The sequence below is a fragment of the Schistocerca americana genome, chromosome X (assembly GCF_021461395.2).
Source record: "Schistocerca americana isolate TAMUIC-IGC-003095 chromosome X, iqSchAmer2.1, whole genome shotgun sequence".
NCBI lineage: Eukaryota > Metazoa > Arthropoda > Insecta > Orthoptera > Acrididae > Schistocerca > Schistocerca americana.
In genome coordinates, this window is record NC_060130.1 from 412911892 (window position 1) to 412927384 (window position 15493).

Genomic DNA, 15493 nt, shown 5'->3' on the forward strand with positions numbered 1-15493 from the left:
TGACTCTTATGTACAGGGGTTGGACAAAAATATGGAAACACATCAAGAACTGCATGCTTATTTATTTATTTATGTATTTCATGTCCCGTAGATCCTGGAAGTGAGTGAATCGCAAGGATATGGAACATGTCAAATTGTACATAGTTGAAGCATAACTTGTGTAAATACATACAATAAAGATACAATGTAAATAAAAGCAATAGACAACAGCACAATCAATAAAGAGAAAATTGTTTTGCACGTATTAAGGATAAGTAATATATATATATATATATATATGATATGGAATTTGTCTGATTGTACAGACCTGAAACATATCTTACATAAATGCAACAAAAAGATAGAATGTAAATAAGATACCAACTAAACAAACGCACATTCAATTAACAGAAAGTTTTTGTTTCACATGTTAAGGATGAGTAATATATACAGGAATCAAGATAAGTTCACTATTCGAAGGGAGATACAGAAATACTATAAACAATTTTCATATGCCTATTCAAAACAAAATTAATTACACTATTTATACAACACTTGCAAGTTTAGTGATTATATACATTTTCTTTAAAAAAAAAGTGTATGAAATCTTATGGGACTTAACTGCTAAGGTCATACACACCCATGCCCGAGGGAGGAACCTCTGCCGGGACTAGCCGCACAGTCCATGACTGCAGCGCCTTAGACCGCTCGACTAATCCTGCGCGGCTTTTCTTTCACATATTCATCAATTGTATAAAAAGATTTCTCTATCAGGTACTCCTTGAGAGCTTATTTGAATGCTCGCAATCTATTATTAAGGCATTTGATGTGTGGTGGGAGAGCATTAAACAGCTTAATACTGGAGTAGTAAGCTCCTTTTTGAACAATAGTGAGACTTTTCAATTCAATGTGCAGACTGTTTTTGGTGCTTATGTTATAGTTATGAAATTGGCTGTTATCTTTGTGGATATAAGGGTTATTACAGACAAAGGTCAACAAAGAAAAGATATACTGTGAAGCGGTGGTAAGGATCCCCACCTTTCGAAACAAGCATCTACAAGAGTGTCTGTGATGGACACCACTCATTATTCTGATGGCTTTTTTTTGTGCAGTGAAAATTTTCTTTGCGAGAGGTTGGTTCCCCCAGAATACAGTAGCATATGACTTCAATGAATGAAAATAGCCGAAGTAAGAAGCCTTAATAGTATCTGCGTCAGCCACTGAAGCAATAACCCATCGTGCAAATATTGCTGAGTTAAGTGTTTTGTAAAGATGAAGAATGTGTGTCGAGCAATTACATTTGCTGTCTTTATAAGTAACCAGGAATTTTGTAACCTCAACTTTTTGTATTGCTTGATCTCTACTCTTAAACGTTAATTTTTTCCAGATTTCTTTGTGGAGTATGGAATCTCATATAAAGGGTTTTATCTGTATTCAATGAGAGACCATTTGAAGAAAACCAATTTACTATATCATTGAAAACTTCGTTTATAGTTTGGTCAAGATTGTTGTCTGTAAAATCATCAATTAGAATTGTAGTGTCATCTGCAAAAAGAGTAAATTTACTCTTTGTATCAGAACAAAGTGGGAGATCATTAATGAAGATGAGAAACAGCAGTGGACCCAAAACAGAGCCTTGTGACACACCACAACTTACTGTGCCCCACTCAGATGAGGCAGGTTCTCCAGATGTGCCATTCAGCATTGCAGTCTACTTTCAGTCCTTTAGGTATGACTGGAACCATGAACCAACGATACCACCCAAACCATAATATTCCGCTTTTTTCAAAAGAATTAGATGGTTTACACAATCAAAGGCTTTAGAGAGATCACAAAAACACCTACTGGAGACTTTTTTTTGTTCATGGCTTCCAGAACTTGATTGGTGAAAGAGAATATTGCTTGTTCTGTACAAAGACCTACACAAAAACCAAACTGACTTTTGTTTAGGATATTGTGGAAGCTGAGATGTTTGACAATCAACCTGTGCATCAGTTTTTCAAGAATTTTTGGAAAGATAGTTAAAAGGGAGATTGGGCGATAATTTGTAACATTTTCTTTCTCACCTTTTTTAAAGAGTGGTATCACTACAGCTAGTTTTAGCCTGTCAGGGACAATTCCTTCTTGCAGTGATGTGTTGAATATGTTGCATAAGACTGGACTTACATATTTATAGCAACATTTCAATATTTTACAGGAAATATTGTCCACACCTACAGACTTTTTATTTTTTAATGAAGTATTAATTCGTTCAATCTCTTTTACTGTAACATGAGATAAGGATACCTGTGGGGGGTCTATTGCTGATAGCTTTCTGTAGAAGAGCCAATGACTCATCCACAGAACCTTTGCAGCCTGTCTTCTCTGCTGCTGACAAAAAGTGTCTGTTGAAGATTTCTGCAGCCGTTTCAGGTTTCTTTACAATATTGCTACCTTGTTTAAGTTCCCTGTTTTTTTTTTTTTTTTTTTTTTTTTTTTTTTTTTTTTTTTTTTTTTTTTTTTTTCTTTTGCCCATTTCCCAGTTTATTACATACCAAGTTGTTTTTATTTTGTTGTCAGACTTATCAATTTCAGACTTAATGCATATATTTCTTGACTTATTTATTACATTCTTTAGGATGTTGCAGTAAAGTTTGTAGTGCAGACATTTTTTTTTTTGGATCATTACAAGTTCTGAGGGAATTATATAGCATCCTCTTTGTTCTGCAGGATGTTTTTATCCGTCCAGTGATCCATGACTTATTGATAGAGCTTTCATGACTGTTTCTAATTATTATTATTTTTTTTTAGGAAAAGTGGCTTCAAAAATAGACATAAATTCATTTAGAAATGTATTATATTTTTTGTTCACATCTGCTTCATTGAAAACTGGACTCCAATCTATCTTTTGCAGGCTGTTGTTGAAATTTTTGATGGTTTCATCATTTATTATTCCAAAAGATTTCCAAGAATTCTCAGAACTGTTGCACAGATTGATGTCAGTGAAAGTAAGCAACTGACCTCCATGATCAGAAAGGCAAAGAATTGGACACACACTGATCTTGTTGACTCTTGACTTATCTATAAATATATTGTCAATCAGACTTTGACAGTTCTCGGTAACTCTACTTGTAAAATTTACTACTGTCATCAGATTATAAGAATCAACTAGATGTTCTAAATCTGCTTTAGCATTGCTTTCATTTAGGAAATCTACATTGAAATCACCTGTAATTATTAGATTCTTAGATGCTGAGTACACTTGGGATAAGACAGAATCTAACTGCCTCAGGAACACATTAGTGTTCCCTGAGGGAGCTCTGTATAGTGCTAACACTATAACCGTACGGTCACTTATAGTTATTTCTACACACATATTTCAATATCTTGTTCAATACAGCGACTCTTTAAATCTAATGTGGTATATGATATGTTATTTTTTAAGTATGTACTACTCCACCATTCTTCATGATAGATCTACAGTAATGTGCAGCTAGACAGTAACCACTGAGCTGTAACATTTCAACATCTCTCATGTGGTGTTCACTAAAGCATAGAACATCAGCATCATTTACCTCTTGTAGGTCATCTAAAAGAACAGAAATTTCGTTAACTTTGTAAGTCCTCCTACATTATGGTGAAAAATTGTCATAGCTTTCATATTTGCTGAGAACTGTTGCTTTCGCCTAAAAAGTACTTGTGGGTTTAGAAACAATAGGCTCATTTTTAACTGCATCGCTGAAATTCTGAACTTGAAAATTAGTCTGATGTGATTGCTGGAGCCATTTAAGGGGAATAGGCTCTGAGTGGGGAGATATTTTGTTGATTTCTTCCATGATTGCTGCATGTAAAAGAGTACGTAATGCTTGTTTACCTGACCTGTTAAGGTGCATACCATGTCTGGTAAACAACTCTCTTTGAAAATTACTCGTATCTACTACACAAGTATTGCTAAATTGTTTGCAAGTCTTCACTAATTTAGAGTTCATTTGAATAACAGCTTCATTTACACAGGATTGTGGGATTAAGTCATGTCTCTAAGGAATATTCACAACAAATACCATAGAATGCTGAAGAGCCGTTAATTTCTCCTTGAGTGATCATGTAACATCAAAACCTTCATTGCAGGCTACATTGTTTGAACCACCTATTATAATCACGTAATCGTTTTTTACTCTTTCAGGATCACAGCCTGTTACAACTTCCTGAATTTTCACACCAGGTTTCATGATTCCACAAACATTAGCACTATTAAAACTGTTTTTTACAATTTTGGCCACACCTCTTCCATGACTGTCAGCAAAAATATGAACACGCTCTGTTTTATTCTCAGCATAAATTTCACTTCTTGCTGCTGGTAGTTCAGACTTTGGCAAATCAAACATAACTTTTTTACGACAATTTACATTTTTTGGAACGTTATCCAAGGTCACTTTAAGATTCAAATTCACACATTTTGGAACGTTTGCCAAGGTCACTTTAACATTCGAATTCAGCTTCAGTTCTGAGTCATTCACTGGAATACTTTTACTAGAATAGAGTATATTAAATTTGTTTACATTCTCAAACCTCGTATCATGTACTGTAAGTGGCATTTTTGCGCCTAATGCATTCCTTTTGGTAGATGCTTGAACGTAAATGTAGATGCTAGCCAAGCCTGCAGGCTGCATTGTTGTATTGACTACAAACAGCACCTGTGCAGTGTCCTTAATGCAATGCAGGTGTCAGCCATGCTCAGAATACTGTTCTGTGTAATTATGAATGTATTATGTCAGAGCTAAGTGAATTTGAATGTGGGCAAATTGTTGGTGCGCATATGGTGGGCACTTATATAACCAAGGGGGCAAAGTGTTAGGTGTTTCGATAGGTACTATATCAGTGATTTATACTGGATACCGGGAAAGTGGAACAATCATCATCTATGAACTCACAACACAGACAAAAGTGTGTGTTGAGTGATTGTGGCAGATGGTCATTAAACGGGATTGTGATGAAAAGAGGACAACAGCTGCGGAAGTCACTGCAGAACTGAGTATTGGGCTCGTAAACCCTGTCAGTACCAAAACAACATGAAGGGAGCTCAATAAGCAGGGAATTGCAGGCTGAGCTGGAATTTTCAAAACCACTCATCACTGATGCAAATTTGTGTAACAGGGAAACATGGTGCTGAAGCCATAAAACCTGGACTGTGGAGCAATAGAAGAAAGTCATTTGGTTGGATGAGTCTTGTTTCACTCTGTTTCCAACTTATGGCTGACTTTATGTCCTAAGAGTGAAACATGGCTGGCGTTCAGTGTTTGATTTGGGCAGCCTTACCTTGATATTTCATGGGCCCCATGGTTACTGTGCACAGTGGCATTACTGCCAAGGATTATGTGATAGTATAAATGGTCAGGTCCATCCCAAGGTACAATGTTTATTCCCCAGTGGTGATCTTGTGCCCAAGATGACAGGACCGATGTCCACACAGCTCACATAATTGAAGACTGGGTTTATGAGCATGAGGATGAATCTCCTCTGGCCACCACTGTCACCAGATTGCAATTTAATGAGCATTTGTCTACTATGGAGAGGAGGGTGAGTGATCTCTATCCACCTTCATCATCATAATTACCTGAATGTGCCCATACCTTTCACGAAGAATTGTGTAAGATCTTGGAAACCATACAGGAGATGAATGAAAGCTATTTCGAATGCCAGTGTGTTTTCTACATTGTATTATGTATGATAATGTGTTGTGTTGTGTTTTCGGTGTTTCCATACCTTTTTCAATGCCTATTTGTCCATTTGATCTTCTAGAACACTTCTGCACTCAAACTTTTATGACAAAAGTTTGCACTTTATAGCATATAGTAAACCTTGTGCCAGTATTCTAGCTTGCACAGCAGATTTAAGAAAAATAAACGACAAGCTGAACAGAGACAATTTAGCACAGATGTAATGTGAAAATCTGCTCAAGAGTCACGCACAAGCCCGTAGCCAGCCAGAGTGAATTATCAATAAAGGAAGAAGCCAAATCGGAGTCTAGTCCAGTCACACTCGCAACTGAGTTCAAGTAGATGATAATACTACAGACACAGAAATGAACTGACCAGTTCTCAGTGCGCATTTAGTCCAACAGCTGAAAGTTCTACACACTGCATTCAGCAGTGGTACTGCCGGTGTCAAAGGCTCACTTGTAGCACCAATGTTATTTCCATCTTTTCCAGTGCACCCTCAGAATCATCGTAATCTCACTATGTATAAAGTGATCTTGTAAAATCTTCTACTGAGGGAAAATATATACTTTCTTAGAAAATAATTACTGTATTTGACGTGAATAAGTCAGGTCCAAAATTTTTATTGAATAATTGATTTTAAAGTCATTGGGATATGTTTTTTTATTTGCATATATCCTAATATTTACTGAAAGATCATTATTTGTTATGCACTACCTCTACCTATACATTGTCTTGCTTGTAATTATGGTGTTTATTGTTTCAAAAAATGTTCACAAGATCAATTGTTCACCATAATTTTTATGGTGTTAGGCATTATTAAATTTGAATAGATTTCAGAGATTGAGAGTTAATACATCGAGAATGATACAATTACATTTATTCAAAACTGTTAGTGTGCTGATGTAATTAATATTCATATTATTAATGTTTTCTTTCAGATTTGAGAATGGCAGAAAACCAGTGATTGTTGTTGATGGACCATCATGTCTTAAAACAATATATGGTCAGCTAAACTGGACATGTGGTGGACAGTACAAAGAATTTAGGGAGGAATGCATTAAATTTGTGAAGTCATTTGAAGACAAAGATATAAAATTAGTTTTCTTCTTTGACGGTCCAGCACTAAATGCAAAAAGAGAAACTTTGAGTGAACGAAGAAGAAAAGATAAGGAGGCAGATAGAAAGTTCTTTTACTGGTTGGATAATAATCATGCACAGGTTGATCAGCTTCCCAACTGGATGAAGCAGCCTATAGGCCTTCATTATTATGCCAGATATATTTTTCAACACTTTTGTGGCTGTGAGGTAGGAAACAGAAACATTAAAGTTATAATTATAATCTGCACAAATTATTTGTATTTCACTTTGATCATTTAATTTTGCTTACTAACATAAAATTATGCAAGTGGTCATTTAATCAGAGCTCTGAACAGTGTCAGCTGGAGTCATATGTTTCCTGTGATTTGCCTGCGTTGTCTCACCAACATTAATTATTAAGAAAATTCAAAGCAGGAACATAAATTGATTAAAACATATTTATGTGTCGCAGAGAATAGTCAACATTATTGACAATTTAAGAGGACATAAGTCAGTATTAGTCTTTTGAATAAAAATTAATGAGTATGAAGCAATAACATTATTATTTTATTTGCCATATTATCTGGAACTTTTTCAAGCACAGCTTCCTGACCAAGAACTGCAATCTGTTGAATCTATTGGACTGTTTATTTTTAACATACAAGGCTTAGTAGCTCATTCGGTTATGTACAGTTATACAAAGCATAAGTCCTCATTGGTTCCAAGAAATCCTGGTTCTTAATGTGACTTTAATCTCTGGAAAACCTTTACATATGTGATAAATGCCAGAAAATACCTTACCTTGCAATCCATACTCAAATTTATGGCCTACAAACACCTGAGTGAGCTAGCCACAGATTAGAATATGAACCTCGTATTTTGTTGTAAATATCCTTAAAGGTAATAACTGCTTTTCTTAAAAGATCAGAAAGAGTATTGTTTAAGCTATGAAGAATAAAACATTCAAACTGTGTTTTACCAATGTGAGTATATCCAGCTTACAGCTAAATTACACTTCTTGTAGAGCATTTCAGTTTAGCCACCACTGTTGATTACTTTATTGTGATTTTTTATGAATGGAGAGTTTTAAAGAAATCTGATGATTTAAACTATATACAATTGAAACTTATCATATGCATATGAGTTTGAATATGACATATGTTTGTGAAAATGAAATCAGATGTGTTTCATGGCATTATTTCTCAGCACAAAATTACTCCCAGGTGTTAAACCACTGATCACTGTGATAGGCCTTAAAACATTAGTAGCTGTGACCATGGAGGCACAGATGAAATGTACTTGTAACCTCAAGAGGGAAGGTGGACACATAACTATGCTGCAGATCCCTAGAAACTAGACACAGTACAACTCTCTTTCATTTGTTTTATATTGTCATGTCAGAATTGCAATCAAGCTCAAATCTGAAGTCATAGTTGTCAATGAAGTACAACACTTAGAACTGAAAGCATGTTTATTAATGGCGCCAACATACAGCCAGAACAGAACTGAACTCTAGGTCAGAGAGTGCAGATGTTTATACAAATATTAAATGTTCCAGAAATTGCTCGTATTTGTTCAGCCATTGAACATTCCAGAAATCCATGAATGGTATATACTAAATAACAAATAATTGCTGGTGGTTGGGTTTAAACTGGTGACTCTCAGCCTCCCAGCCAGCCAGCGATGCTAACCACAGCACCACACTACATGCACCACAGCTCGAGGCAATATTAGAAAGAACTCTCGTGTTGGTGTCATTGTTTTACAACAAAGATATAACATCCTGCATGGCTTTAATGTGAGTGACTTTTTTTTTTTTTTTTTTTTTTTTGGTGAGATGAATGGGTTCTTAGGAGGCACACTTCCCAGCATTCGTTTACCACTACATGTACAGCCATACTCTGCAAACCTCTGTGAAGTGTATCACAGAAGGTACTTCCCATTGTCTAGGTTATTAGTGCTTTTTCCCATTCCAATCATATATGGAATAATGACTGTTTAAATGCCTGTATGTGTGCTCTACTTAATCTAATATTGTCCTCAAGATACCTATGGGAGTGATGCATAGTGACAACCTGACTTCACAGGTAATTAGTGTGTACCATTTTATCATGATTTTACTCTATGTGACAATGCCATTCATGGCTATATAGGGTGAAGAAAAAATTCCACACTTGGTGGCTGGCATGTGATTCCTCATTCCAGTTCTAGAAAAAAGTGTATTCAGCAAAACCCAGTCCTCCCATTAGGTTTAATAGAAATGCGATTTAAAAAATGAGGATCTGGCAACACTGTAACATTTGTTTGATGTCTAGGCTTATCTTCACAGTGCCGGTACATACACTATGAGATCAAAAGTATCCAGACACCCCCAAAAACATACGTTTTTTATATTAGGTGCATTGGGCTGCCACCTACTGCCAGGTACTCCATATCAGCGACCTCAATAGTCATTTTAAACCGTGAGAGAGCAGAATGGGGCACTATGCGGAACTCATGGACTTTGAACGTGGTCAGGTGATTGGGTGTCACTTGTGTCATACATCTGTATGCATGATTTCCACTCTTCTAAACATCCCTAGGTCCACTGTTTCCAATGTGATAGTGAAGTGGAAATGTGAAGGGACACATACAGCACAAACACATACAGGCCGACCTCGTCTGTTGACTGATAGAGACTACCGACAGTTGAAGAAGGTCGTAGTGTGTAATAGGCAGACATCTATCCAGACCATCACACAGGAATTCCAAACTGCATCAGGATCCACTGCAAGTACTATGACAGTTAGGTAGGGGGTGAGAAAATTTGGATTTCATGGTTGAGCGGCTGTTCATAAAGCCACACATCATGCCGGTGAATGCCGAACGACACATCGCTTGGTGTAAGGAGCATAAATATTGGATGAGTGAATAGTGGAAAAACATTGTGTGGAGTAACGAATCATGGTACACAATGTGGTGATCCAGTGGCATGGTGTGGGTATGGCGAATGCCCAGTAAATGTCATCTGCCAGCATATGTAGTGCTGACAGTAAAATTTGGAGGCAGTGGTGTTATGGTGCAGTCATGTTTTCCATGGAGGGGGCTTGCACACCTTCTTGTTTTGCATGGCACTGTCACAGCTGAGGCCTACATTGATGTTTTAAGCACCTCCTTGCTTCCCACTGTTGAAGAGCAATTCTGAGATGGCAATTGCATCTTTCAACATGATCGAGTAACTGTTCATAATACACAGCCTGTGGTGGAGTGGTTACACAACAGTAACATTCCTGTAATGGACTGGCCTGCATTGAGTCCTGACCTAAATCCTATCGAACACCTTTAGAATGTTTTGGAACACTGGCTTCATGCCAGGCCTCACCGACTGATGTCGATACCTCTCCTCAGTGCAGCACTCCATGAATAATGGGCTGCCATTCCTCAAGGAACCTTCCAGCACCTTCCTGCGAGAGTGGAAGCTATCATCAGAGTTAAGGGTGGGCTAACACCATATTGAATTCCAGCATTACCGATGGAGGATGCCATGAACTTGTAAGTCATTTTCAGCCAGGTGTCCAGATACTTTTGATCACATAGTGTACATGTATGAGCAACGTGCACTTTAGAGAAGGTGTTCAAACCGACCACTTTGCATTTGCAAACACTTTGCAACTGTGAACCACACGGCTGTGGCATTTTGCTGTATGCATCTTCTTACTGACACTCAGAAATAGTACAATAGGTATAACCTTTTGTAGAAGGGCACTAAGTGCCTAAAACTGGTAAAAAAAATTAAATTTCTTTAATGCAGTTGGTTTCTTATTATTTCGTTTCAAACGACTACAGATGCTGAGGATGGATACACTACTAATATCACAGGTACTTCGCAGATGTGCTTGGTGAACTGTTTCAAGAATCATGTCCTCTGTTTATGGAGTATGTCTAGTCCTTGCCGGCCGTGGTGGTCTAGCGGTTCAGGCGCTCAGTCCGGAACCACGCGACTACTACGGTCGCAGGTTCGAATCCTGCCTTGGGCATGGATGTGTGTGATGTCCTTAGGTTAGTTAGGTTTAAGTAGTTCTAAGTTCTAGGGGACTGATGACCACAGATGTTAAGGCCCATAGTGCTCAGAGCCATTTTTCTAGTCCTTGGATGACCTGTGCCCATTACTTGTGGGCGAAGATTACCAGTTTCCTGGAGGCGTTGCTCCAGCTGATGGAAAACATTCTTATCCGGATGGTGCATGTGAGGATACTGTTCAGAATATGCACAAGCAGCAGTTTCAGCTTGGTTATTGGGCGTGCCTAGCATCAAAACATATTGACATATTCATTGTTTATGTACTCTATCAGGAAGCTGTCCTACATGAACTTAATAGGCTAAGTTATGGTTGTGTACTGTGTGGTTAGCAGACACATGCAGCCCACTGTTATGTGATAGGCTATTGCCACATGACAAAATGATGTTCTGCTTATAAATTATGAGAAATAGGGAATGGACATCTAAACAATAAAAAAAGAAACTTGACATTCGAAGCATAGCTGCATGTTGGATGAGGGTTTCATGTTCCAGCAGTCTGCTTAGTGAGCTACAAAGGCCAGCAGGGAAGTGCAGGGTGATACACATTCCTCTGTACATTTTGATGCCCTGCATGATGTGACAGTACTGCCAGCACCTTGTTTTCATACATATGTTCAAAATGCACAAGATCTGATTTTGCTAGATAAACATTTGTCCTGAATCTGGGTGAGGAACTGCGTGCTGATCTTCCATGCAGCATTTTTTCTTCACCCTGTATATTTATATGCTTACTCTGTTACCTTCATGAAGACAGATCAGTCTGAAGATGATCATAATGATTGAAACTGGTAATTGAATAAATAAATATTTGTGATCAGGGACTTGCGGTATTAACAAAATGTCAAAACATGAGATCATGGTCACCTAGTGACTATGTTGCCTCTCATCATAGGGGTCATTGCAGTATATTCCTAGAGTCATAATTTAAAGATGGTTCTCGAAACTTTGTAACGTGGCTTTCTCAAGACAATTTATGTCTGTCATCTAGTGTCTCCCAGCTAACTTTCTTTTGCATCTCTGACATTTTCCCATGGGTCAAACAAACTTAAGAACGTTTGTGCAGCCCTTCTCTGTACAGTTTTTGTATGTCCATCCTTTTGGCAGGAAGTCTCCGGGATGACTGCTGTTTACTATTGTGACAAATTAAAACACGTACAGCCGTCCTTATGATTTTATTTTATTTTGTTGCAACCAGTTTCAACGCTTCAGTGTGTTCAGGCTGTTGTTGATATGATCACTATATACATCACATCAGTTGCCAGCATTACTGGATACGCAGATAATGTGTCAGCACTCCAACCATCAACTGCCAACTGCCAACTCACAGTTGATGGTTGGAGTGCTGACACATTATCTGCGTAGCCAGTAATGCTGGCAACTGATGTGATATATATGGGGATCATATCAGCAACAGCCTGAAGATGATGCATTGAATCGTTGAAACTGATTGCAACAAAATAAAATAAAATCATAAGGATGGCTGCAGGTGTTTTATTTTGTCACAATAGTAAACGGCCGTCGTCCCAGAGACCTCCTGCCAACTACCAACTCACAGTTGATGGTTGGAGTGATGACACATTATCTGTGTATCCAGTAATGCTGGCAACTGATGTGATATACCAGGTGATCAAAAAGTCAGTATAAATTTGAAAACTTAATAAACCACGGAATAATGTAGATAGAGAGGTAAAAATTGACACACATGCTTGGAATGACATGGGGTTTTATTAGGAAAAAAAAGTTCACAAAATGTCTGAAGATGGCGCTGGACAGCAAAACGTCAGTGACTGCACATGACAATCGTGTATAAAAGGAGCTGTAATGAGAGAGAGTATCAGATGCGCCAGCAGTTGCAGGATGTTGTCGTTACCTGAAAAGGCGCTTTTAGTGAAGCTGTATTATCAGAATGGGGAATGTGCTAGTTCAGCGTTATGATCCTATCGCCATAGGAAGGGGTTTTGAACGGGTAAAGGTCCATTGACAAATGCAGCTGTGGCGAAAATGATTTCGAATTTGAAGCCATGGGTTGTTTAGATGATAGAACCCGTAGTGGCTGACCGAGTGCAAGGCGTAATGCTGCTGAGACAGTTCACGAAGAAATGGAGACTGTAGCGAGTTTGTCTAAGCACGGGGAAGTCAGCACTCGTGCAGTCGCAAGTCGCACCGGCATTCCATACACTACTGTTTGGTTGGCACTTTGGCATACCCTCCGATGCTATCTGTACAAAAACCATCAGCATCATGAACTGTTACCAGGCGATTTAGTGAAGCGGAGGGCATTTGCGGTGTGGGCGTTTCAAAAGATGGCGAAAGATGACGATTGGTTGAGTAACGTGTTGTGGACCGACGAAGCTCATTTCATGCTCCGAGGGTCTGTCAACACCCACAACTGCAGAATTTGGGCTACCGAAAATCCTAGAACTGTCGTGGAAACTCCATTGCACGACATGAAAATCACAGTATCGGTTGGATTTACCACATCTACCATTATTGGGGCTTTTTTCTTCGAGGAAATGCGTGATTCTGGTTTTGTAACTGCTACCGTGACGAGTGAGAGGTACGCCAATATGTTACAGAATTGCATCATCCCCAGCATGGCTGATAAACACCTGCTGGAATGTACGATGTTTATGCAGGATGGCGCTCCACCCCATATTGCTAGACACATGAAAGATCTCTTGCGCGCGTCGTTTGGTGACGATCGTGTGCTCAGCCACCACTTTCATCATGCTTTTCCTCCCAGGTCCCCAGACCTCAATCCGTGCGATTATTGGCTTTGGGGTTACCTGAAGTCGCAAGTGTATCGTGATCGACCGACATCTCTAGGGATGCTGATAGACAACATCCGATGCCAATGCCTCACCATAACCCCGGACATGCTTTACAGTGCTGTTCACAACATTATTCCTCGACTACAACCATTGTTGAGGAATGATGGTGGACATATTGAGCATTTCCTGTAAAGAACATCATCTTTGCTTTGTCTTACTTTGTTATGCTAATTATTGCTATTCTGATCAGGTGAAGCACCATCTGTCGGATATTTTTTGAACTTTTGTATTTTTTTGGTTCTAATAAAACCCCATGTCAATCCAAGCATGTGCGTCAATTTGTACCTCTCTATCTACATTATTCCATGATTTATTCAGTTTTCAAATCCATACTGACTTTTTGATCACCCGGTATATAGGGATCATATCAACAGCAGCCTGAAGATGATGCATTGAAGTGTTGAAACTGGTTGTGACAAAATAAAATAAAATCATAAGGATGGCTGTAGGTGTTTTATTTTCTCACTTCTCTGTACACATTCAACATCTATTTAATGTTTAACATTTGTGTGAAACCTCAACTGTGATCAGTTAATCCTGCCATTTAGGATTCTATTTGTGTTCATCAGACTCATCGAATCTTAGTTAACTCATTGAGATGACTGATGAATAAAAATATACACAGTTGTGAGAAATTTCATGGTACATTACAGAGTGTTTGTTAAAATACCCTGAGATGACAAAAGTTAAGGGATAACTCCTGATTGTGTCAGAACTCATTTGCCCGAAGTTGTGCAACAACTTGATGTGGAATGAAATCAACAAGTCATCAGAAGTCCCCTGCAGAAATACTGTCGTGCTGCCTCTATTGCTGTGCATAGTTGCAAAAGTGTTGCCGGTGCAATATTTTGTGCACAAACTGACCATTTGATTACATGCCATAAATGTTCATTCGGTGACCAAATCATTTGCTAGAATTATCCAAAATGTTCCTCAAACCAATCATGAACAGTTGTGGCTCGATGGCTTTGTTGGGTCTGCACCACACTTGAACCCTACCATCACCTCTTACCAACTGAAATCAGGACTAATCTGACCAGGCCATGGTTCTCCAACTGTTTAGGGATATGTTTGCCATACATTCCACATTGGTTTCTGTGGTTATTTCAAGCAGTGTTGCTCTGTGGTTATTTCAAGCAGTGTTGCTTGTCTGTTAACACTGACAACTATATGCTAATACTGCTGTTCTCAGTCGTTATGTGAAAGCCATCAGCCACTGCGTTGTCCATGGTGAGAGGTAATGCCTGATATTTGGTATTCTCAGCACACTGTTGACATTGTGGATTTTAGGCTATTGAATTTCCTAATGATTTCTGAAATGGAATGTCCCATGCATCTCCAACTACCATTCCTCGTTCAGAGTCTGTTAATTCCTGTTGTACAGCCATAATGTCTTCAGAAACCTTTTCACATGATTCACCATAGTGGAAATGACAGCTCTACCAATGCACTGTCCTTTTATACCTCGTGTACACAATACTGCTGCCATCTATATATGTACATATCACTATCCCATGACTTGTCACCTCAGTGTAAGTCAACTATAGTAACTGTGGATATGTATGCCAGAATGTTATTAATGTGATAAATAGATAACCTGGAACACAAATAAAAAGTGTCTCATTGTGCAGTCACAAGTGTTAATAAATGTTTTAAGAACCTTGAAGTCAAACAGCTCTGTAATGGATCACTTTATTTTAATGTGGCCACAAATATGGACCAGGAATAATGTGATGTAGCTGTAAAAGATCTTGGACTATCAGACCATCTCTGTCAAATAACAAAAGTAAAGTCAGGCATAGAATCATTGCCTAAACTATGAGCCTACAAACGATAACTATCAGAAAT

General features: G+C 38.3%; 1 protein-coding gene across 2 annotated transcripts in view; it reads left to right on the plus strand.

Moving 5' to 3' along the window:
- LOC124556838 (constitutive coactivator of peroxisome proliferator-activated receptor gamma-like) overlaps window positions 1-15493 on the plus strand; it is a 721776-nt gene that overhangs the window by 230359 nt on the left and 475924 nt on the right. For both annotated transcript variants that reach the window (XM_047130855.1, XM_047130854.1), the window contains one exon: window positions 6617-6983. In XM_047130855.1, the coding sequence (XP_046986811.1) occupies window positions 6617-6983 (367 nt within the window). The remainder of the gene's footprint in view (window positions 1-6616; window positions 6984-15493) is intronic.